The sequence below is a fragment of the Stegostoma tigrinum genome, chromosome 22 (genome assembly GCF_030684315.1).
Source record: "Stegostoma tigrinum isolate sSteTig4 chromosome 22, sSteTig4.hap1, whole genome shotgun sequence".
Lineage (NCBI taxonomy): Eukaryota > Metazoa > Chordata > Chondrichthyes > Orectolobiformes > Stegostomatidae > Stegostoma > Stegostoma tigrinum.
This window is the reverse complement of record NC_081375.1, coordinates 46,130,027-46,155,240: the sequence shown is the minus strand read 5'-3', so window position 1 is coordinate 46,155,240 and position 25,214 is coordinate 46,130,027. Positions and strand designations below refer to the sequence as shown.

General features: G+C 43.8%; 2 protein-coding genes across 10 annotated transcripts in view; one reads left to right on the top strand and one right to left on the bottom strand.

The window, feature by feature from the left end:
- LOC125463787 (myosin-16) overlaps positions 1-11,017 on the top strand; it is a 298,842-nt gene extending 287,825 nt beyond the window's left edge. For all 7 annotated transcript variants that reach the window (XM_048555486.2, XM_048555484.2, XM_048555489.2 and 4 more), the window contains 4 exons: positions 4,600-4,770; positions 5,680-5,880; positions 7,797-7,943; positions 10,090-11,017. In XM_048555486.2, the coding sequence (XP_048411443.1) occupies positions 4,600-4,770; positions 5,680-5,880; positions 7,797-7,943; positions 10,090-10,236 (666 nt within the window). In that variant the 3' untranslated portion in view covers positions 10,237-11,017. The remainder of the gene's footprint in view (positions 1-4,599; positions 4,771-5,679; positions 5,881-7,796; positions 7,944-10,089) is intronic.
- A 1,165-nt stretch (positions 11,018-12,182) lies between these two features.
- Positions 12,183-25,214, bottom strand: part of gas7b (growth arrest-specific 7b) — a 411,941-nt gene continuing 398,909 nt past the window's right edge. For all 3 annotated transcript variants that reach the window (XM_048555491.2, XM_048555492.2, XM_059653813.1), the window contains 2 exons: positions 22,858-22,956; positions 12,183-14,371 (listed from right to left, as the gene is read on the bottom strand). In XM_048555491.2, coding sequence (XP_048411448.1) covers positions 14,258-14,371; positions 22,858-22,956 — 213 coding nt within the window. In that variant the 3' untranslated portion in view covers positions 12,183-14,257. The remainder of the gene's footprint in view (positions 14,372-22,857; positions 22,957-25,214) is intronic.

The window sequence follows — 25,214 nt, the reverse complement described above, 5'->3', positions numbered from 1 at the left end:
AAACAGCTTGACTGACAGCCCTGAGCTGCTGGTGGTTTAACGGAGTTCTGGGAACAGCCAGCAGGTGGTGGTGTCGTTCTATGCTGCCAGATAGATGTGTTCGAGAACAATATTTGGGAATTTGGTGGTTTGCAGTTTTCTGCTGGACAGTGCCTTTACAACATAGCCTTGTAGTGCAAGCTTCATTTCAGCATTGAACATCTAAAGGGCATTTTAACAGCATTTTTTTTAACAGTTTTAAGCAGCCAGTGGTTCACTGAAACATGTCCCAGTGTAAGATAAAAGTATTGGCCCAATAAAGGGGTTGTTGGTTTCAGATCTGTACCCCTGTAATGGCCCAGTCTGAGACCAATGAGACATACCAGCTTGGGAAGAAACTAAATTCAGACAATGGCCAATGTGGGTTGGAATATAAAAGCAGCGATGTGCTTCTGAGACTTTATAAAGCTCTAGTTAGGCCCCATTTAGAATAGAACATAGAACATTACAGCACAGTACAGGCCCTTCGGCCCTCGATGTTGTGCCGACCTGTCATACCAATCTCAAGCCCATCTAACCTACACTATTCCATGTACATCCATATGCTTGTCCAATGACGACTTAAATGTACCTAAAGTTGGCGAATCTACTACCGATGCAGGCAAAGCGTTCCATTCCCTTACTACTCTGAGTAAAGAAACTACCTCTGACATCTGTCCTATATCTTTCACCCCTCAATTTAAAGCTACGCCCCCCTCGTGCTCGCCGTCACCATCCTGGGAAAAAGGCTCTCCCTATCCACCCTATCTAACCCTCTGATTATTTTATATGTTTCAATTAAGTCACCTCTCAACCTTCTTCTCTCTAATGAAAACAGCCTCAAGTCCCTCAGCCTTTCCTCGTAAGACCTTCCCTCCATACCAGGCAACATCCTAGTAAATCTCCTCTGCACCCTTTCCAAAGCTTCCACATCCTTCTTATAATGCGGTGACCAGAACTGTACACAATACTCTTAAGTGTGGCCGCACCAGAGTTTTTGTACGGCTTCACCGTCACCTCTTGGTTCCGGAATTCAATCCCTCTATTAATAAAAGCTAAAACACTGTATGCCTTCTTAACAGCCCTGTCAACCTGGGTGGCAACTTTCAAGGATCTGTGTACATGGACACCGAGATCTCTCTGCTCATCAACGCTACTAAGAATCTTACCATTAGCCCAGTACTTTGCCTTTCGGTTACTCCTACCAAAGTGCATCACCTCACACTTGTCTGCATTAAACTCCATTTGCCACCTCTCAGCCCAGCTCTGCATCATATCTATATCTCTCTGCAACCTACAGCATCCTTTGTCACTATCCACAACCCCACCGACCTTAGTGTCGTCTGCAAATTTACTAACCCGTCCTTCTATGCCCTCATCCAGGTCATTTATGAAAATGACAAACAGCAGTGGACCCAACACCGACCCTTGCGGTACACAACTAGTAACTGGTCTCCAGGATGAACATTTCCCATCAGCTACCACCCTCTCTTCTTTCAGCAAGCCAATTTCCGATCCAAACTGCTATGTCTCCCATAATTCCATTCCTCCGCATTTTGTGCAATAGCCTATTGTGGGGAACCTTATCGAACACTTTGCTGAAATCCATATACACCACATCAACCGGTTTACTCTCATCTACCTGTTTGGTCACCTTCTCAAAGAACTCAATCAGATTTGTGAGGCACGACCTACCCTTCACAAAACCGTGCTGACTATCCCTAATCAATTTATTCTTTTCTAGATGATTATAAATCCTATCCCTTATAACCTTTTCCAACACTTTACCAACAACTGAGGTATGGCTCACTGGTCTGTAATTACCAGGGATGTCTCTACTCCCCTTCTTGAACAGGGGAACCACATTTGCTAACCTCCAGTCTTCTGGCACTATTCCTGTAGACAATGACGAGTTAAAGTTCAATGCCAAAAGCTCAGCAATCTCCTCCCTGGCTTCCCAGAGGATCCGAGGATAAATCCCATCCGGCCCAGGGGGCTTATCTATCTTCACCCTCTGAAGGATTTCTAATACCTCTTCCTTGTGAACCTCAATCCCACCTAGTCTAGTAGCCTGTATCTCAGTGTTCTCCTCGACAACATTGTCGTTTTCTAGAGTGAATACTGTTGAAAAATATTCATTTAGTGCTTCCCCCTATCTCATCTGACTCCACACACAACTTACCACTACTATCCTTGATTGGGCCTAATCTTACTTACGTCATTCTTTTATTCCTTAAATACCTATAGAAAGCCTTAGGGTTTACCCGCTATCCGCCAACAACTTCTCATGTCTCCTCCTGGCTCTTCTGAGCGCTCTCTTTAGGTCTTTCCTGGCTACCTCTTAGCCCTCAAGTGCCCTAACTGAGCCTTCACATCTCATCCTAACATAAGCCGCCTTCTTCCTCTTGACCAGAGATTCCACCTCCTTCGTAAACCATGGCTCCCGCACTCTACAGCTTCCTCCCTGCCTGACAGGTACATACTTATCTAGGACACACAGGAGCTTTTCCTTGAATAATACTGTCTCCAATTTTGGGCCCCACACCTCAGGAAGGACATATTGGTGCTGGAGCGTGTCCAGCGGAGATTCACACGAATGATCCCTGGAATGGTAGGTTCAGCGTATGATGAACGGCTAAGGATCCTGGGATTGTATTCATTGGCGTTTAGAAGGTTGAGGGGAGATCTAATAGAAACTTACAAGATAATGTATGGCTTAGAAGGGGTGGACGCTCGGAAGTGGTTTCCGTTAGGCGGGGAGGCTAGAACCTGTGGGCACAGCCTCAGAGTTGGGGGGGTCAATTTAGAATGGAAATGAGGAGACATTTCTTCAGCCAGAGAGTGGTGGGCCTGTGGAATTCATTACTACGGAGCGCAGTGGAGGCCAGGATGTTAAATGTCTTCAAGGCAGAGATTGATAAATTCTTGATCTCTCAAGTAATTAAGGGCTACGGGGAGAGTGCAGGGAAGTGGAGTTGAAATGCCCATTGGCCACGATTAAATGCAGGAGTGGACTAGATGGGCCGAATGCCGTTACTTCCACTCCTATGTCTTATGGATATGGGGAGCAAGACAAGGAGTTAGAGCTGCATATTTAAAAGGGGTCCCTCTGTTGTGTGGCGGTTTGTTGCCTCGCTGGCTGGAAAAGAATAGCTTAAGGTCGAGACAGGGCAGATGCTGGGATCAGAAATGGGTACGTGGCACCCTTATTTAACAAGCCACCCCCCCCCCCCCAAAAGGCTGTATCCGTGAGGGAGAGCCGGATGGTGTGGGCACTTATTATTGGCATGGTGTGCGGTGCTTTGTGGAGGAATAATGACGGTGTTAAATTTGGGCACTGCAGACAGTCAGCACGGGCTGAATCTCCATCATTGCCTGGTCATTCCGGTCCTTGTTTATGGAGCAACTTCTGCCCGCAGCTGAAAGCTCTCGCCAGCCCTGACTGGTTTTGCAGGTCAGTAAAACCTGATCCCTGCTGCAGGCATTCTGTTCCAATCCGGAGACACTGCCAGCTCAGCAAATGCTGCAGTTGCAATCCCTTTCACCCCGTCACCTGCCAACTATATCACTCCTCCGGGAATCGGAGCTGGCAGTCCCCAGGAATGGTCTGAATATCTGAGACGTCATGGGCTCAGTTTGCAGCTAGAGACCCGGGGGGAAGTGAGACGTGCCAGTCTTAGACTTTGACCCCTTCCCCCTTGTCATCCACCCCACCGATCTACCCCTCAGTATCAAACCAAAACTCATCAATAAAATCTAGAAAAGCGAAGTTTCAGTATGAGAGATAGTAGGAACTGCCGATGCTGGAGAATCTGAGATAACACAGTATGAAGCTGGATGAACACAGCAGGCCAAGCAGCGTCAGAGGAGCAGGAAAGTTTGACGTTTCGGGTCAAGACCCGAAACGTCAAACTTTCCAGCTCCTTTGATGCAGTGTCAGTATGAGGTGTGGTGTCAGTCCATTGACTTTTTTTCTGAAGACAGGAAGAGTCATACCTAGACTCTCAAAATGTTAACCCTTTCTCCACAGCTGCTTCCATACCTACAGAGTTTCTCCAATACTGTTTGTTTCTGTTTTGATCTCCAGCACCTGAAACATTTTGCTTTTATTTCACAGCTTTTCTGCATATTTCCCCCACTTCCCAATTAAAATGTGATTTTAAAATTCGGAGTCTTTTTCCTTTCAGTCTAATGGGTCCATTTTGGGACAAGCCGCGGTTTAATTTAAAGAATTACTATTTGATTGGGTAATTGCAGACTCTGAAGGCTGATTTACAACATATATATATATATAGGAAAGAAATGCACATCTTTTCTTGAACCAGGAGGTGGCACCCTGCTGATCAGAAGGGATTACTGTGCTCAGTCTGTCCAAAACTCTGAAATGTTGTCATTCTTTACATCGGTGAACACATGTCTGTCTGTGTGTTTTGAGAGTGAGGGGAATGTGGCTGAGTATTTCAGGTGGGACCAGAGTTTTGAGTGCTCGTTGACAGAACAGTCACAAGAGGGCAGTGTTGCTCTATGTAGCGCAGCTTAATGGTGTGAAAGTGACTCTTGCTGTTTGTATTTTGTTTTAAGGTGGTCAGATTAGCTGAAGAGCTGCACCATGAACAGGAGCACACCCTACACCTGGAGAGGGTAAAGAAGGGCCTGGAGGCACAGATCAAGGAGTTGAACATGAAGCTGGAGGAGGCTGAGCAGCTGGCCCTGAAAGGGGGCAAGAAAATCATTCAGAAACTGGAAGGCCGGGTGAGAACATAGGTTTCGGTAAGGGTGCAAGTTAGGGCCGTCGGGTGGCTGAGCGTCTCACTACAGCCCTGACTGAGGCTGAGGGGTTTACCCAGCTGGAAGGTAGGGGTCGGAGTGAGAACGAGAGTACCTCCTGATTGCACTGCTGGCTGGAGGTGTGCTCATGTACGACAGTGACATGGGAACAGGTCAGGGTTTCGAATCCCACTGCTGCTGTAAATTCAACAAAAATGTCTCCAGCCCTTGGTGCCCATGATGGAGGAGAAAACCCACCTGGTTCGCTGTGACCCTTGGCCCTCTCCGCCTTTCCTGACCTGAACTCTACATAACTCCATGCCCACTGTCGTTCGTTCTTGACTGCAATGGGTACAAGGGCAGTTCAGGATGGACAGAAGAGCGTTTCACCTTGGTAGGATAAAGGAAAGTAAAATGAAGTTTTTGTCCATGCTCTAGTTATGATTAAGAGTGACCCAAGCTGATTGGAGAAGGATTAGGCCCACATTCTGACAGGATTGTGGGAGGAAAAAATAATCTACTTAGACTGTACTGAGACATAAGTCATGCAGCGCAGTGGTAATGTTCCCTTCTCTAGGCAGGAAGGTCTCACCTACCCCAGAGGGTTGCCATAACACATTCAAATGCGTTGGTCAAAAAAATTAGCTATAGAACATTACAGCACAGCACAGGCCCTTCGGCCCTCGCTGTTGTGCCGACCTGTCATACCAATCTGAAGCCCATCTAACCTCCGCTATTCTATAACTATACTCCTGAAGGTACAGAGACCACCTCCTACCTCTTGCCTTGTTCCTGTAGTGGAGCTTTGAGCTCAGTTTTAATCTGGAAGAACGTGACTGGGGTTCAGCAGGAATGGGGTGTAGTCGGTGGTAACCCGGTGCCGCCTCGCTGCAGGTGAAAGAATTGGAAACGGAACTGGACGGCGAGCAGAAACGCCATGGTGAGACCGTGAAGAGCTTGCGTAAGAACGAGCGGCGACTGAAGGAGCTGGTCTTCCAGGCCGAGGAAGACCAGAAGAACCAGCATCGCATGCAGGAGCTGGTCGAGAGGCTGCAGAACAAGCTAAAGGCCTACAAGAGGCAGGTGGAGGAAGCGGTGAGTACATCTCCCTCCCAGGTCCACTTGGAGGATGAGACAGCTCTGAAAGGCTGTGCTCAGAATTAGTGGGAACGTCTGCGAACAGAACCCTAATTTTTACTTGGATTTGTTCACAGTGGGTAGGGGTGGTGAGAGCACGGCCAGTATGTGATTCACAGTAAGAAGTGGGAGTTTGCAGTGGATTTGAAGAGAATGTCCTTTCGTTCAGAGGTTGGTGGGTATCTGCAACTCCATGCCTGAAATATGTAAGAAGCATTTGGGTGGCCCTGTCAAACACCATAGCACACCAGGCTACAGGCCAAGTGTTGGGTAATGGGATTGGAGTAGAGGGATATTTGACAGTGAGCTAAAGGGCCACTTTCGCGTGCCATAGTGCTCTGTGATGCAGGAATGTCAGCTAAACTCACCGAGTATAAACTGACACTTCTTACAAGCCTGTTTGCTTCCAACATGGTGCACTCAGAAGCTCGAAGCCTTCACAAGACTGACGTTGACCAGTTCTGTGTCTCTGTTAATGTTGTAAGGCCTTGTTTTCTATGTTAGAGGAAGCCTAGTGCCTGTAACTGTCAGTGACATCGTTCCCATTGTCACCGTCACTGCTGCCATACACGAGCACAGGGCAGCAAACCGCGTTCAGGACGGACCTTGTTACCGCTACATGCCAGCAAAGACACTCAAAATATACTCCAGGTATAGTGGGAACTGCAGATGCGTGAGAATCCGAGATAAGGGAGAGGCAGATCGAAGATGGATAGGAGACAGACAAGTTAAAGGGCCTCCCCCTCTCTCCCTATTTATTTAAGAACCCTGTCCCCATCCCCCTGTTCTGAAGAAGGGTCTCGGCCCGAAACGTCAGCTTTTGTGCTCCTAAGATGCAGCTTGGCCTGCTGTGTCCATCAGTCTCCACACTTTGTTATCTCAAAATATACTCCTGTTTGATCGGTCTAACAGGGTTTCTATTTAAACACAAAATTGAAGTGATGATAAACAAAATGAGGCTCGAGCATCGTTATAAACCGCTGCTGGAAACGAATGTAAGCCACCACTGATTCGAGTCCCAGTTAGGACTGCCCGAGCCATCCGGTAATGATGTGGTTAGTGTTAGCTGGAGCCCAGTGTGAAGAATCAGAGCCTACCAACTGGGACCAGTCAATCAACATTGGCTGGCAACACATCCCTATTGCAGGGTGAATTTTCTCTGTCAAAGCCACTGCGCAGATGGAGGGGGTGGGGGGGAAAGAGAAGGCAGTAAGAAATCAAACGGCAATCCACTAGGACATACCTGGGCACAATTACAGTGTGATATTAGTGAGGTGAGTCTTTAGGGGGTAAAAGGCAGAGGCACTTGATGTATTTTTAAAAAAAATCTTTAGTTGTTTCCTACTAATTGGTTGTATTTATTTTTCATGTGATGCAGCTCCTCGTAAAATAAACCCTTTATTAATAAAGTCAACGGAGTGAAGAATCATTAGCTTAAAAGCCTCATGAAGTTGCTGTACTTACTCTATTGATATTGACTGTGATTAAGAAATCTTTGCCCACTAGTGTTCGGAGAGGTTCAAATGGTCCATAAAGACCCTGTCAGGTGGACTGATGAATCCAATGGGTGTATTTGATGTTTGAGAAACGTAGTAATTTAGAGAGAGGGGACTGGGGGTGCGTGGGGAAGAGGTTTGAGAGTAGATCGGCAGTGTTATTTTTGGCAGCGCAGTATTCAGTGTGGCACCAGGCTAACCGTGACCCCCTGGGATTAGAGCACTTTGGTAACCCAGGAAGGAGAACAGCGCTAGGCTTCACAGCCATTTCCCCTGAAAGAATGAGGCCACATGACAAGAGACCTGGAGGTCAGCTGTGCAGACCGGGCCTCCCACTCCCGAGAACCCCTTCCCCATTTCTCTCTGTTCGCCCCGCAGGAGGAGCAGGCCAACATGAATCTGGCAAAATACCGAAAGACGGTTCACGAGTTGGACGATGCAGAGGAGCGGGCTGACATTGCCGAGGCGGCGCTGACCAAAATACGTACCAAGAACCGGGCCAGCTTCGGCAAAGGCTACTCCTCGGTGAGTGTTGACACGGGCTCCATTCGTCATTGATGTATAGTTGCCGGGGGGGGGGGGGGGGGGGGGGGAGCGGGTGGAGGTTAGGGAGTGTGTTGGATATGGGTGGCGGGGTTTAAGAGGGGTCAAGGGATGTGTTTCCTCTGACCTCAATGCTCAGGTGTCCCACTCCTTTCCCAGTGAAAAAATGTTCCCCAACATTGACGATTACCTTTCTCACAGCCCTAATAGTCAGGATGCTATGTGCCTATGTCGACTGCCAGCAAAGTCTGAGTTGAGCAATTCATGCCAAATTATAATTGAATTGCATCTTAATGCACAGCTAATCTGATATTTGATAAGAGCAGACGGGTGTCTGGATCAAAGGCTTCTGTGATATTGTGCCTGGTTTCTACTAATTCAGCCATGTGGTCACTGGGGACCCAGGGTCTACTGCTGTAACCCAGTCTCCAGGTAATCACAGACTGGACATACCTTGACACACATCTTTCAGGAAGGCCAACTGCTAACTGCCCAATAAATGTAGGTTTATGTTCATTACCCAGCTTTTGGTAGCTCCCAAAAGTCTCCATCTCTCAAATATTGAAGGGTTTTGATGAACCTATCTTTATAGTTAGTCAGAAATGGTTACAGGGATTACATTCACCCATGAGAACATCAGAAGTATGAGCAGGAGGCTATTCAGCCCTTCATTACCAGTTCCACTATTCAGCTAAGTTCACAGCTGACTGACATGACCTTAATTCCACTTTCCTGCCTTCCTCCATAATTGGAGACAGTGCCACCACCTTGTTCTTGGATCTCCCACACCTTTTCAGCTAAATGCCTCATGAATTAAGACACCTATTAATACCACCTTCCTTAGAGATAGCTCGAGGCTACTGAGGAAGAAAAACTACCCACAATCTCCTTTGCGATGTCAAAATTCCCAATTGTTTACAACAGGGCAATCTCAACATTTTGCTGCGACTTTGGACACCTATTAGTTTCTGCAATTCTAAAGTTCCACATTATGGGCTTTACAGACAGGAAGAATACCTTTCAGCCAAACAGCCCAGGCCCTCCAATATGTAACGGAGACCTGATGTCGAGCATACTGTAGCACAGGTAACATGGCTCCTTTAGTTTACTTTAAGGTGAAGACACAACCTCAAAACATAATCTTATAAAATCAGTTGTATCAAAGAAAATAGTCAGGTTCAAGTGAAATCAAAACACTTTGCAACAGTTAGGGATGAAAAGAAATAACTCCTGCTACCTAATTATTTCCCATTCCAGGAAATGGATATCCTTTAAATCTTCCCCAATATGATCTCATCTGAATGCTAAGACAAATATTTGAATAACTAAATGCTCCTCATAATAGTTTAGAAGCTGCCGTAAAATTTTAAATAATGCTCTCATCTTCTACAATTGATAGTAACAGTTTCTGCTGTTATCTCCTTGCAAATCATGATGCAACCGCACTGCACCCTCTTTACATGTTGTGTGTTCCCTTTGAAAATGTTGAGTTTTCTGACAGAATGAATGCAAGATGTCCCCTATGACCAGGGGAGTCCAAAACCAGAGGCCACAGTTTAAGGATACAGGGTAGGCTATTTAAGACTGAGATGAGGAGGTGCTTCGAGAGAGGGAGGGGGAGAGCGAGCGAGAGAGCGCGAGAGAGATGAGCCTGCCAAATTCTTTGCCGCCTGGTGGTCAAGGCCAAATCATTGAGTGCTTTCAAGGAGTTAGACAGTTCTTCAGGTCAAAGGGACAAAAGGTTGTATGGAGGAAGTGGGAACAGGATGCTGAGTTGGATGATCATACTGATTGGATTGGCACGCTTATAGGCCCAATAGCTACTCTCGCTCCTTTTTTATGAGCACAGTCCCAATGAAAGTGGCAACATGGCATTTATTTTCTCAGATTGCTTCACTAGGAGCCATGCCCTGAGTCTCTAAGTTTGTGTCTCCTTCTTGTCACAAAACCCCAACCTTTAGTTAAAGAATTGATCATCACAAGTACACAATGTGAAAAAATCTAACATTTGACTGAGACAGTGGGAGACAGTTATCACATAAATCTAGAGTACACCGTAGACATACAACAAAGCACATGGATGGTGCTGCTAAAATAATTGTCTGGCTTTGTCTGCTTTAACTTCCAGGGTTACAATTCCCCTTTCGCCACCTTAGTCAGATCACCGAGCTCCACTGGGTCAGAAGGACGGGGCGAGAAACTCCTGAATGATGAAGATTCCACTTCTCTCATTCCGACCTACCTTAACTCTTTGAAGAAGCTGATCGTGGACTGACTCGCAGAAGAAACGGCCACATCTCTTGCACAAACTGCTCCTGGGAAATACCACATACAGGCCAGAAAGGCAGCCAGCACTGACCACTGAAGCAACCTCCCACACACCGATATGGACAGCTTGCCATTGTTAACTGGACATCCAGACTGGTAGGAGTATGAAATAAACCCATCTTACAAAGTGACATTTCATCAAAGTTGCTTTAGAAAATGTAATTTCCATATGTAATTGTTCTTATTTGACCAGACGTAGTGCCCTGTGTTTGTATGGTTGATTGGGAGCAGTGGGTCATAGATGCTGTTGACACTGTATTGAATGACACCCATAGATCAGGCATTTCTCCATATCTGCTGATCAAAGCCAGATCGATGATGAACTGACTTCGAGTTTACTTGATCAGTCAGACCAGTTGTGGTCTGCCGTATTTTAACTCAGTGTTTCAGAGATTAGTTCTTAGGTTCCCAGGTAGATTCTTCAGTGGCTTACAAAGTGCCGATTTGTAATTTCAAAGCCACACTGTCGTAAAATGTTGAGATTTTAAACAACTGTATTCCCATATGTCTGAGAATTGCATTATATTTATATATTATTATATATAAATGGTGGACTGCTTGGTGGAATCTGTAGTACAGCTTTAAATTGGCCTATAATTGCAGATAGAATTCTCCGTAGCAAGTCCTTATTTTACTCTATATTGTATACCTTTTGTGTAATCAGTGGTGATTGTGAATATATTATTGTGCATTTTAAAATATAATAAACCAATCTAATCTTCTTAGAATGGAGCACCTGTTTTTGATAATGAAGTTAGGGCTGTTCATTATATAGTGTACCTTTGATACAAGTCACTGTTAATTTTCAGTGTTTGGTTAACAAGAGCGTGATGTTTGGGTTAAGTATCAAAGGGAAAATTTCCTTGGTTTCTGCCTGTGTGTGTTTGGAGATTGGGAGCCTGAAGTCTAAAGACCCATCTTTAAATCCCTAGGGATTATGACTGTTGACTTTGTGACAAAAAGTGTTATGGAGTACACGGCAACACTCTGGGATAATTAAGGCTAAAAACAGAGCTCAGTGAGTGCTTTACTAGTTCAATTTCAGAATCTAGCTGAGTGTCGAGGGAGTTGAAATCTCAGCCTGTAGATATTATTAAGCTGGAGACGGTCCGCCTTAAAGGTAGAGACTGGGACTTTCTTTTTCCTTTTTTCACTGGAGCATAGGAGGTTGAAAGGGGAGCTTAAGTCACAAAGGACATGGAAAAGGTGAATGGCGACGTCTTTTTCCTGCAATGGGGGATTTCAAGACTAGTGGGCGTATATTTAAGGTGAGAGCAGATTGTTTTTCTTTACAGAGGGTGGTTCGTGTATGGATTGAACTTGCAGAAGAAGTGGAGGATGGAGGCTTAGTTTCAATACTTAAATGATATTTAGAAATATGAACCAAGTGGGAATGGTTTTGTTTGGGATTATGGTTGGCGTGGACTAGTTGGACCTAAGGATCTGTTTCCATGCCGTATGAGTCTGAATCTGTAAGAGTGAGCTACATTTGGCAACTGGGGTGTTTACACTGATCGTGCTGGCTCTTAATTTACCAGCATTTTGCAGTACAACTGTCACGGTTTCTCCAGATAAATGCAGCGAGATGTCTAGTTTGAATTTTTGCCAACCTGATGAATAAAGGTCCGAGTAAACATTAAAGTTCAGTATCAACAAGCCACACCAGCGATGGAGATGTACTTTGTCAATAAGGTGGAGCAACATATGCTGTTTTGCAAAATTGCATTGCAGACCTGTGAACAAGCCTTTCCCATTAGCGATTGCAGTCTGCATAGCTGAGAACGTTTGATGGTACTTATAGTTCGGGTTACTGTGAAATATGAATTATATGCAACAAAATCCAAAGATATTTAAAGCAGACATTGCAAGCATCTATTGCAGCACACTTGCAGGCAATGTTTCAACAAGATGTCATTTATTATATGGAAAACATTCAGGTTTTAGCAGCTATAGCCTTTCAATGAAAAAAATTGCTTTTATGATGTGAATGTTTTAACTATCAACTATATAGAACATGTATCACAACTTGCACAGTATTCAAAAGCAACATACAGTGTTAAATAGGAACCATTATACTGCTGTAAATACAGCTTGGTCAAATTCATTTTGGGGTACTTACACATGAAAACTTCTTGGATCGTAAACCTCATCTTCAATGATTGCTGTTTTATGGAAAACTGTGAAACCCCTGTTATACAGTACCTTGTAGAATTTCAATTATATACAGAATATCTGTGCCACAGTAACAATACCACTGGTTCATGAAACCCAATGGGTAAAGTTATGCAAATAGCAATTCTGTTGATCAAAGTTGTTAATGTTAATATCAACCCCCAATATACATTGACAGAATGCTCCAAAGTAAATTTTCCTGTAAACTGTTAATTATGTGTATTATTTTTAGATGACATTTTCATTAATTAAAGAAAAGCACAGAATAGCAGCAGTGCTGTGTCCTCAGAAGCCAATAAACAATAATGTGTAAAAAGTTGCATACTCATTGAACAAGGGCACTGACAATGCAACTCACCTGTCTACCAGCCTGCTACTTTAACTGATTGGCTTCAGCAAGTTTGGAAGCAGTGCAATGTAACATTTCCTTCTGGAAATCTGCTCTATCCTTTGGAAGCCGGAGTACACCTTTGTTAATGAAATCCACGTTTACAAAGGAACATCTCCGTGCTCTAAACTCTTCTGTCAATACATCCCTTCTCAGAAGGTTCAGGCAAAGGGTGAGAAAGCCACCAGATCATTAAAATCATACTAACCAAAACATAGTTACAGCAGAAATTTGCCTCAAAACATTGATTAGTGCACGTTACTTATTTGAGATATTGTTACCCAACGAGGAACTGAACAACTCTGACTGGGAGGTTGTACAAGAGAAGTGAATTGAGTGTAAATGAAAAGACCCCACTGTGGCATTTCCCAAGTTGTGCACTTTTCTCAAGTGTAAGGTAAATTGATTTGGAAAGAGCTACAGAAAGCGTGTGATAAACTATTCAATCATCCACAGAGTAAAGAAACAATCACCGTGGTAACAACTCCAACCAAGGCAGTGGGGAATGCAAGTTATCTTCCTGCAGTAGATTAATTTGAACCTTCAGTACTCGACCTGTTAGAGTCCTGCCATTATGAATTCAGTTTGGAGCTTTTTACTTCAGCCAGCGTCCCTACAAAAATGGACTTGAGAGAGATCTGGAACTAGAAGGCCTGACTTGAACTCTCTCAAATCAGAATTCCAAACTCTTTGAACATTCGGTAATTTTTTTTTTAAATATTCACAATTTTCCAAGGAGTAATAGCTAGATCATGACACACTGCACACACACCAAACTTCATAGCCCTTCACTAAAATGTACCAGATTATCAATTTTGCAAGTTATTACAAGCTCCCTGCGTCCTTTGTACTCGGATCAGTCTGTGACCACCCTTAACGTGGTCAGCTACTATGCACGGTCTCTGGCTAACTTGTATGGCAAGGTGAAATTCAAGAGAAATAAAAGATTGGAACTCTATAACCAAAGTTAAACTGGTTTTCAAGTGAAAGTTCCCACTTTGATCAAAGGACAACCACATTGCACTATATGTTGGAATGTAAGGAGTGTGGGGGACAGAGAAGGTGGAATCACCAACAGCAAAGCACTCTTGTGTATATATACATGCTTAGCATGCAAAAGAAAGCTTTTCCACCATTGCTGGTGAATAGGCAGTTTGATTTGCAAGAAGACTCCTATTAGCACAAAGAAAACAAACTGCTTATTGAAGTTGACACAGATGGCTAAATATTTAAATTTTTTTTTGTTCCATGAACACAAAAGGCACTGGGTTATGAGCTTGTACTTGTAACTTCCATTGCACTTCGTATCCTCGACTCAATCCATTCATTTGGAGACCAGCAAAATCTAACTGCTCAGTCAATGCCTGTGAGGGGGAAATGTAACCATAGCCCTCTATGGGCTCGTGCTCTATAATTCCATGTCCACAGGCCGGATGTGGCCCGTTTTCTGCTCTTTTACCCATAACTCTCGATCACTGTTGGGGTCAACCTTCCGAAGTAGCTTGTCCACTGGTTCAATGGTCTAGAAATGAAGAGGAAAACAAAAACAGTATGAAACACTACTAGATTTGAAAATGACATCGCTCAATAACAATCATTTGAACCCTTCATGCTGCAAAGACTTGGAATGTGAACTCTACTTTGTTCCTAGATGCTGCTAGATCAGAATGTCTTTGCTGCGTTTGTTGTTTAGGATTCTGGGACCTGCGATATTTAGATTCTGTACAGGGGAATCTTTTATGACTTTTAATTGAATCACATAAAATACAAGATGCATCATCCAGGTCTACCTTGACCTTTGTTGTTCCCCTGGAATGTAGCCAATAGTAAGAGAGTTGAGAAAGAATGTCAGATCAAATTTGGTTAGGTGATGGCAAAACCTGGATTTGAAAAGCTGGGAGTTGGGAGAAATCAGCATCAAAATGGCGGTTAGAGAGTTCTATGGCTCTGCAACCAGGAGTCACATGCACCAGATGGTTTTGATGATGTAAGGGAGGCGAGACTGTCTAACAGTGTATTTGGAGGATAATATACAATAGATAACATCTTGTGGCAAAGTAAGTAGCATTACTGTATTAGATTCAAATCCCTCTAGGACATGATGCCCATGGAAGTTGCATTCAGAACATAGGCAAACAAACTACTAATCCTTCTAACCACCTGCCATTGATCTGACCTCAGTCATCAACAGCCTTACCATTGACCAGAAACTGAACTGGATTCACTGTAAACATAATCTGGCTGTAGGAGCAGATGAGGTTAGGAATCCTGTAACAAGTAACTCACTCCTGGCTCCCAATGCCTGTCCACCAACTTCAAGGGACAAGTCACGAGTGTGATGGAATACTCTCCCACTTTCCTGGATGAGTGCAGCTCCAACAACACTCGAGAAGCTTGACACCATCCAGGACAAAACTGCCCACTTGACTGTTTGTGGATATAATACCAATCACTCCCTCCACCACCTCAAAATAGCAGAGTGCACCATTTACAAAATGCACTGCAGAAATTCACCAAGACTCTTTAGACAGCACCTTTCAAACCCACAATCATGACCAACCAGAAGGTCAAGTACACCCATGAGGTGCCCTCCAGGCTAATACTATTCACAGTTGGAAATGTAGCACCGTTCCTTCGGCGTCACTGGGTCAAAATCCCAGCATTCTCTTCCTAACAGGACTGTTAGTCTACCTACACCAGATGGATTGACAGTACACCACCACTGCCTTCTCAAGGTCAATTAGCAGCACTCACATCTTATAAATTAATCATTTAATCATGACCCGTGGCTCTGGACCACATTATGAATGTAACTGGCACACAGCCTCAGCAGTCTAGACTCCATGGCAGTTCACATTGATTAAACTGATGCTGACAGCACAGGGTTCGATCCCCATTCCAAGCAGGGTTCTCTATTCATTGGAAGAGAACCAACACAAAAGGTAAAAATGCTGGCGATATATTCCTGACAGACTAAAACAGCACCACCTTGTATATTCAGAAAGTATCCGACATGCTAAACTGGACAGCTTTGGGAGAGTTACTTTAATGGTTACCTCCTCCCACAACTCCCCTCGGAGATATTGCTGAATCTACACTTCATCCTGAAGGGGTAAAAAACCTGAACATTCATTCTAACAACAGCCACAAGCATGAAGCAAACTTCCCCTGACTATCTGCCATTACTTGAAAGTTGAAGTGAGCAAAGGCTGAATAACTTACTTCATTTGTCGTTCTGTATTCAGCTTTTTTCGTAACTGTAACTGTTTGAGTGCCTGGCTTAAATAACTGCCTTTCTTGAAAAAGGCAGTGGACAGCAAAGGGAGCCTTCCCCAGTATTGACAGTCAAGTCAGTAGCTCACCTCAACTGTTAAATCTTCAATGCTTTACCGTAATGGTTGATGATGCCAATGTCTTGCAGTCAGGTCAAAAGAGATATAGCTTTATCTGCATGAGCTCAATGAAGTGAAGCTAAAACAGAGCTCCAACTAACAGGACAAGCATAACCTCAGTCAGAAATTTATTTAAGCAGCTAGGCAATTCATCAAGTGAAATTAATTTAACACCCAAAGACTATGAAAAATATTTTTTATATTATGATAGACCCAGCAGCTGATAGCAATATGCTGGGCATAAATGTGTCAAACCATTTAGGTGGTTGGGTGTGACTTTTTGGAAATACTGTTTCCATAAAACCTTAAATATGGGCCACAGGATGTTTATCTGCAATTTAGTGAATGGAAATCTTATCGGTAATTCAGCCTGAAATAATATTTTCTCTTAATGAGTGAGCAATTAGCCCCCCACTAAATAATGAAAATCTCTGGAAAATTGACTCACCCAAGTACCCTCTCAGGAGAATTCTACAAAGTTCGTCAAATGGGCCTCTTGGTAAACAGTGGGGAGAAGTCCTATTTAGTCCAGCATGGATGGTTCACTATGTATCTAAGCAGTTCCAGATGACCAAAGCCCCCAGTACTGGGTGTCAACAAAAGAGTGAGGCGATGAAGTATAAGTAGACTATACTTGGAAGAGAAGTATAGCAACTCTCCACATGGAAATTAAATATCCTCCACAGCACCTTCTCCCAAAGGCTTTCCCAGTAATGACAGTATTATATTGCCTCAAACTTAGTGTTAGCATAGGGAGGGCCGTGGAGGAGCAAGGCAGAGCTGGCTGAAGAAGTTCATTGTAATAGAAGTTATTTACACTGCAGAGTTTTAGAAAAGGAAGTTCTACATTCCACCATTCATTTTGCAGCAGCAGCTGGGCCTTAAAGATTTGTCCACTAGGCTACACGTACCAATAAACAAAAAACATTAAGATTCAGAGAGGCCAGAGATAATGGGAACTGCAGATGCTGGAGAATCCAAGTTAACAAAGTGTGGAGCTGGATGAACACAGCAGGCCAAGCAGCATCTCAGGAGCACAAAAGCTGATGAAGGGTCTCGGCCCAAAACGTCAGCTGTTGTGCTCCTAAGATGCTGCTTGGCCTGCTGTGTTCATCCAGCTCCACACTTTGTTATCTAAGATTCAGAGAGACCTCTCAGTTGTTTGCATTCAGTCCAAGCTCTGTGGCAACCATTGGTGCCCTGAGACTCATGATCTCATTTTTTGGTGGGGGGGGGGGGGGGGGGGTTGTGACCCATAGTTCAGGAAGTCCTGCTCTACAATCACTTAACAAGTGTAATTCGTTCAGCTGGGGATCTCAGTTACCGAAAGAAAAATGCACAATTATACCAAGAGCAAGAAAGCAGAGTTTTATATGCAGATGGACCACCTTCCCACAGATTGCAAACAGTCTTGTTTGTTAATATTTCATCTGTAAGAGGACTTTTAATAAGAAAAATAGAAAAGAAACAAAAATTGAAATGGCTGGAGAAACTCAGGTCTGGTAGCATCTGTGGACAGAAAGTAGAGTTAACATTTCGGGTCCAGTGACCCTTTGTCAGCCCAGCAAGGAGGGTCACTGGACCCAAAATGTTTACTTTGTTTTCTCTCCACAGACCTGCTGACTTTTTCTGTCAATGCCTGTTTTTGTTTCTGATTTCCAGTATTCACAGTCTTCTGGCTTTCTTTAAAAATTGTTTTGAGTGACTGACAAGTTTATGTTTAGAAGTTAGGAGCAAAATGAGTCTTGGAAGACACTGAAGCATCCGGGAGCAGTGTTCATGGGGCGGTGACAAAGTTGCCCTGAGCAGTGATCACGATGATAATAATCCCATTGCCTTTCCTCTTTCTGGGACACATTTTTCTTCAGTTCCCTTTGGTCCAAGACAGAGGAATGTTGGACCAAGAAAAAGAGAATGCTGGAGACACTCAGCAGGTCTGGCAGCATCTGTGGAGAAACACAGTTAACATTATGGGTCCAGTGTAACTTCCTGAAAATTGAAGAAAAGTAATACCAGACTTGACACAATTTCCAGCATCTGCAGCATTTCGCTTTTTTGGAATGGAAACTTGGATGTTTATGAGCTTATTCACTGTACGATTAATGGTTATTACATGCCTGGTCATTTTATTCAAAGAATGCAGGAAAGTAAGCAGAAGGAATTTCCTCTGGTCACTGGAAATTGCACTTAGAATCACAGAATCCCTTCAATGTGGAAGTAGGCCATTTGGCCCATCAAGTCACACTGCCCCTCTGAAGAGGATAACACCCAGACCCACCTCCTTACCCTGTCTCTCTAATCCTACATTGTCCATGGCTAATCCACCTAGCCTGCAATATCCCTGGACAGTATGGACAATTAAGTGTGGCTAGTTCATCTAACCTGCACATCTTTGCACTGTGGGAGGAAACCAGAGCACCTGGCACAAGCCCACGCAGACACAGGGAGAACGTACAAACTCCAAACAGAGTCACCTGAGGCAGGAATTGAACCCGGACCAGACGTGGTCAGGTAACAGTGCTAACCACTCAGCCTCCCATTGTTACCAATAAGTTAATGGTGCACTCTTCTGCTGCACGTAACAAACTTAGTCTGCTAAATAAAAATTAGGAGCGGGGGGGGGGGGGGGGGGGGAATCACATTTCACACAGGGATTCAGCTCATGTGGGTATTTTGAAGGAGGGAGATGAATTGTGCTTCAAGAACCTTAAACCATTCTAACAGATGGAAAAACTAATTTACTGTGATCACCTAACTGCAAGTGGTCACGTGATCAGAACCCAGCAACATTAAAAGTGGCAGCTTGTATTGGGGGCAAGTTTGTCTGATAATTGCAAAGTGATGGCAAACGTAATTTGTAGATAGGCGTGTCTGTGAGCAACTGATGGAGACTGAGCCTCATGTGACAGCTCGTCGGTGGCTGTCGAGGTGAACAGTGTGTGTGTGTGCAGGATCCATTGCTTGTTGTGGCCAGCAAGACCCAGGGTGGGACTTGAACCGGTGAAGCAACAAGGCATCACAGCAGCACTTCCTGTCCATCCCTAATTGCCCAGAGGGCAGTTAAGAGTTAAACAAGTTGCTGTGGGTCTGGACTCACATGTAGACCAGGACCAGGTAAGAATAGTGATTTCCTTCTCTAAAAAGACACACGAGTGACCCGATGCGTTTTTCTGACAAGTGACAATGTTTTTCTTGGTCTTCAGCAGACTCTTCATTCCAGATTTTTACTGACCATACGCTGTGGCAAGAGTTGAACCCAATTTCCCAGAATGTTACCAGTCCAGTGACAATACCTCTTGGCCTTCATTTCCCCTACGTATGGCAGTGAACCTCTCTCAAGCTAACACCACTCTGCACTTGTGAACCATTTTCTTATATGTTCCACCCTGAAGGACACTTCACAAAAGCACACACACACGCGCACACATACACACTGGAAAGACTAACTACTCACTGCTTTGTTTTGCCTTGAAAAGCTGCCAGCGATCAAAACTAGTACAACAGTGACTTGTGCGTTATCCCTCATCGAAGTTACTCCGGTAGACATTGAGTTAGGCTAGTTTTAGGAGACAGTGTGTGCACTGATAAAAGCAGCACCCGCAATTGAAGAGAAATAGAGTAAGCACACACTGACTGAACAGACAGAAAGTTGCCACCAGCAGTTCTCATTGAATTACAGCAGAGTTGCATTTTGTCAGACACTGATTAGACTGTTGGTGCTAATATCCAATGCAATTGCCTGTGTGATAGATGTGGCCAGCACAGCTGTTCATTCACCCTGGAAACCTGGAACTGAGCCAATGTTCAAAAGTAGCACACATTTATATGGTGCTCAATGATTCACAGGTACTTTACTGGAGAAAATATGCCACTAAGCTACACAAGGAGATAATAAGACAGCTCCAAAAACTAAGTCAAAGAGCTAGGTTTTCACAACTGTTTTAAAAGAGGAAAGTGAGGTAGACGGGCCAAGCGGTTTCAGAAGGGAATTTGAGACCATAGGGCCAAATCACCTGAAAGCATGGCTTCCAACAGCCGTACTATTAAATATCTGTAAAAGGCTGGATGTGGAGGAGCCTGCAGGGTTCAGGAGGGTCATGAGGCTCCTGGACATTACAGAGATGAGAAAGGACAAGGTCACCGAATCTGTGTACATCAGTGACCACATGCGCAATGGACAAAAGGGCACTGTGTAAGACAGAATTTGGGCAGTAAAATTTTGGATAAGCACAAATTTGTTAATTATTTTTCCCAAGCTCAGGAGCTGTTAACTGAACTGTGATGAACTTTGTCTTCATTTTACTTTTTTTTATTACCTAGAAGTCATTGATGCAGACTGTGGTGGGGTGACCTATCAAATTTTTCACTGTATTTTTCACGTAAAAGTATGTGACAATAAATTTCTATTCAATTTTGTTGTAAGATGGCTCATTGAGAATAGCCATTTTTCACTTTAGTTCCTATTTTCGTTCAATTTTTGTAAAAACCTTAATCGATTCTTTTTTCTAAAAGATACCTTAGCAAAAAAAAGGCTGCTCTTAAAACTTAATCAAGATTGTTTAAAAGATAATCTTGTGCATTTAAATGTTTTTGCCCGCATTCTGGGGCCTAAATGAAACAGCAACACAAAATGGGAACAATTTGAACCTTGCTAGTAGATTAAAACTGCCAATATCAGGTCAGTCGTGATTATATTTCTCCTCTGGTTGGAATGAAATTCAAGAGAGGGATATAATGTACTGTTAATTCTGAATCAATGCAACTCCCAGTGTCATGGAGTGGTCTCATCCACAAATCCACAAAGATGACTGGAATGTTCAAGCAAAGAAAATTAGATGCAAATCCCATTTATGAGCCTTCCTGTCCATCATAGCCAGCAAAAACAGCAGAAAACCTGCTACACGACGTAAAAGGAGTATTTTCAACTGCATCTAAATGCTGCCCTCCGCTGAAGAATTCTGCCTGTGGGAACGAGCAGACCCGACTGTAAAGGGACCACCTGCTGCCCTCAACTAAGTATGGCAGCTGCAAAAGGGAAGAAAATCAAAATGCCTCATCACTTGTCAAACAGTAAAGCAGTCTCAGAAAACTGACACCCAGCTGGTAATGGACAGATATAGATCCAACATCTGTGTACGCAGTTGACTCCAGAGACTAAACTGAAGGACTACAAACAGCTCGAACATGTGTAAAACGAAAATAAAAACTGTCCAGTTAAGGATTAGCAACCTGCCGAGCTACTTGTTACTGCAGGCCGGAGAGGCCCCTGAGAGCAGTGAACTTGACCACTGCTTAAAAAGACAAACAAGTTCCAGTGACATTTTTTCAAAGCCTTGCTGAGTATATAAACAGCCTTGCACCCTTGTTAATTAATTGAGAAGGCTATTGCATGAACTGTTGAATAGATCAAATGTCAATGAGAAATTGGGCCTACACAAGCCTTCTGTCCCAAAACCCTTAAATCACTGATTAGGTGGTCACCCGGTGAACAAGTAAGAGGAGATTTCATTGTAAAAGGCTGTTGTTCTCCTACACGCAATCACACATTTTGGACTCGTGCCCAAACCATTAAAAGGATGTGTTGCTATTGGTAACAGCTTGGGCTTTGCCAGTGTCAGACCAGCAATGAGCTATTTAATTATCGAGCCACTCTCTATTACTGTCAAGATAATTGAAGATGGCAGAAAATCAATCCAAGCAGCCAACTTTGAGGGATGCCAGTGTGTATAGTTTTTAAAAAATGGACATAAAAAAAGCACAAACAGTGAAAGCGCAAAGTGTGTGGGACAACTCATTTGGATAGCTTTCTAATACACACTGTAGGAAATATGCAGAATCCCTACAGTGCTGAAAGAAGCCAGTTTAGCCCATTTAATCTGCACCATCCCTCCAAAGAATATCCCACCCAGACCCACCCCACCACTCTGTCCCCATAACCCCATATTTCCCATGGCTAATCCACCTAACCTGCACATCCCTGGACACTGACAATTTAGCATGGTTAGTCTGCCTGTCCTGCGCATCTTCCCCCTTACGTGTGCGTGGGTTTCCATTGAATGCTCTGATTTCCTCCCAGTCTAAAAATGTGCAGGTTAGGTGGGCTGGCTGTGCTAAATTACCCGTAGTGTCCAGGGGTGTGTACGTTAAGTGGATTAGACATGGGAAATGCAGAGTTACAGGCAAAGGGAGGTGGGATGCTCTTTGGAGGGTAGGTGTGGACCTGTGGGGATGAATAGCATGTTTCCACACTGTAGGGATTCTACGACAGCTGCCGAGAGTGGAACTGAACCAGGGTCCTTGGTGCTGAGGGGCAGCAGCGCTAACAGCGAGATTTTCTTCAAAAGACTGCATGAACATAAAATCACACAAGGCAACAGTGGAAACAGATGCCTTTACAGTTCCTTGCCTGAGTATGCAGGAGATTGGCAATGGAGGTTATTAGATGTTTTAAGAACTGGTCAGGTGGACCAGTCAGTTGTGTTCTCATATTACCACATCCGAAAACTACTTTGCTATCAGTGTGACACCTATCTTACATTTCCAAAATAACTAAGGACAGCATCTTTTTTTGGTGCATACAGTCACCACTGGTTCTATACAAGCAAGTTTCTCTTACACTTTGGTTGAACATGTCAGTCTCGTGGCGAAGCTGTGTGTACTGGCAGAGGTGCTGCCGAATCATTTCGATCCTTTCAACCTCCAGCCTCTCGAGTTCCTGCAAAGGTAAAAATGAGCAGTTATTAACCGTACACGGTGCCTTAATTCTTGCAAACTTCTGATAACTTAATCAAATTTAACATCCGTTTAAGCAAGAGGTTGCACACAAAGCTTTCAGACCCTTTGGCTAAATTTAAGTGGTGCTGTATGTTCTGTCCTTCGCACTTTAGAAACTTGCACCATAATCCAGCAAAAAAACCATGTAGCCACTTCTAAAAATAATAGGCCTACTAAAAACTTCAATTCCAGTCAGTTGGTAAATAGGTTATCATGCAGAATCTACAACGCACAGACTGTTTAGCCCAACTGCATTGTACCAGTGTTTTCATGTTCTACATGCACCACTTCTCAGCCTCTCTCATCGCAAAGCGCTACTATTCCTTACTCCCTCAGATAATTATCAAGCTTTCCCCTTTAAGGCATCTTTGCTAATTCACATCAACTGCTCTCTATTGTATCAAGATTCATATTCCAATTTCTGTGATCTCAGATTAAAAAGTGAAGAATTTAACACTCTCTCTCGGGACAGGGGCATCACTGGCTAGGCCAAGCTTTTTTTCTGCCCATCCCTTTGTGTTGTTCTCGTGAAGGTGTTGGCAAGCCACCTTCTTGAACTGTTGCAGTCCATCTGGTACAGGCAGACTCAATGCCATTAATGAGGGAATTCCAGGTTTTTGACCCTCTTACACTGAAGTAATGATACATTTCCATCTCAGGGTGGTGAATGGTTTGGAGGCATTCTTGTAGTCTGTGGTATCGACTGCCCTGCTTTCTAACTGGTAGAGGTCACAGGCTGGAGGAGTCATGGTAAGCTGCTGCAGTTTACCTTATAGATGGTACACATAGTTTTCACTGTGCAACATTGATGGAGAGTGTGGATGTTGAACGTGGTGATCTATTGGGCTGCTTTGTTCTGAATGGCGTTAAGCTTCTTGAATATTATTGAAGCTGCACTCATCCAGGTCAGAGGGAGTATTCTATCATGTTCCGAGGTGATGGACAGGCTTCAGGAAGTCAGGATGCAAATAACTCACTGCAAAACTCCTAGCTTCTGATTTTCCCTGTAGTCACGATACACATTTATGGCTAGTCCAGTTAAACTTCCGGTCAGCAGTAATGCCAAAGACATTGATCGTGATGCTAATGCGATTGAAACCGAATATCATGGTGTGGTGGTTAGATTCTGTCTTATTGGAGATTGCCATTTTCTCTCACTTATATGGCACAAATGTTACTTGCCACTGTTATCAGCCCAAGCCTGTATATTGTCCAGGTCTTGCTGCACTTGGACATGGCATTACTTCATCTGGGAAGTCAGAAATGGTGCTGAACATTGCTTCTTTAGGTCACATCTGGTAGTGACTGCACAAAGGCAAAAGGTAATTGATCAAGCGGCTAAAGACAGTTGGGCTTAGGACACATATTGGAGCTTGTATTGGACCTTGGGAAGCATATAGGCTGGTGGTGGACTGGATAATGCTACCAATTAGTTTTGTACTCCAAGTAACTCTCAACCCTCGTAAACGGTACGGACAGTTTTCATTGTATCGTTGATGGAGGGAGTGGATGTTGAATGTGACTATCTAGTGGGCTTGCATTATACTGAATGCTGTCGAATTAACCCATGAGATCTATGTCCTCTATATTGCTTTACTTGTATGTGACAAACATAAAATGTCATAACATAGGTTATTTATTTAGAACTGACTCGGGAATTCATGGTAGACGGGTGGACCCAGGGAAGTCACCTGTTAATCATTTCTCCTTGTGAGAAAACATCAAAGTAGGAGACAGAGGGTGATGGTAGAGGATTTTTTTTTGGACTGGAGGTCTCTGACCAGCAGTGCACCACAAGGATTGCTTTTCATCATTTTATATAAATGATTAGGACATGAATATAGGAGATATGTTTAGTAAGTTTTCAGATGACATCAAAATGGTGGAACCTTGACCAAATGGGCCAAGGGCTGAGGAGTGGCAGTTAATTTAAATAAATGTGAGGTGTTTCATTTTGGTAAGGCAAACTAGGACAGAACTTAACAGTAAATGATAAGGTCCTGGGGTGCATGGCTGAACAAAGAGACCTAGTGTGCAGTAGCACAGTTCCTGGGAAGTGGAATCGTAGGTGGACGGGATGGTGAAGATGGCATTTGACAAGCTTGCCTTCAGTCAGGATATTGAGTATAGGAGTTGGGACATCACATTGCAGCTGTACAGGCCACTTTTAGAATACTGTGTATAATTCTACTCACCCTT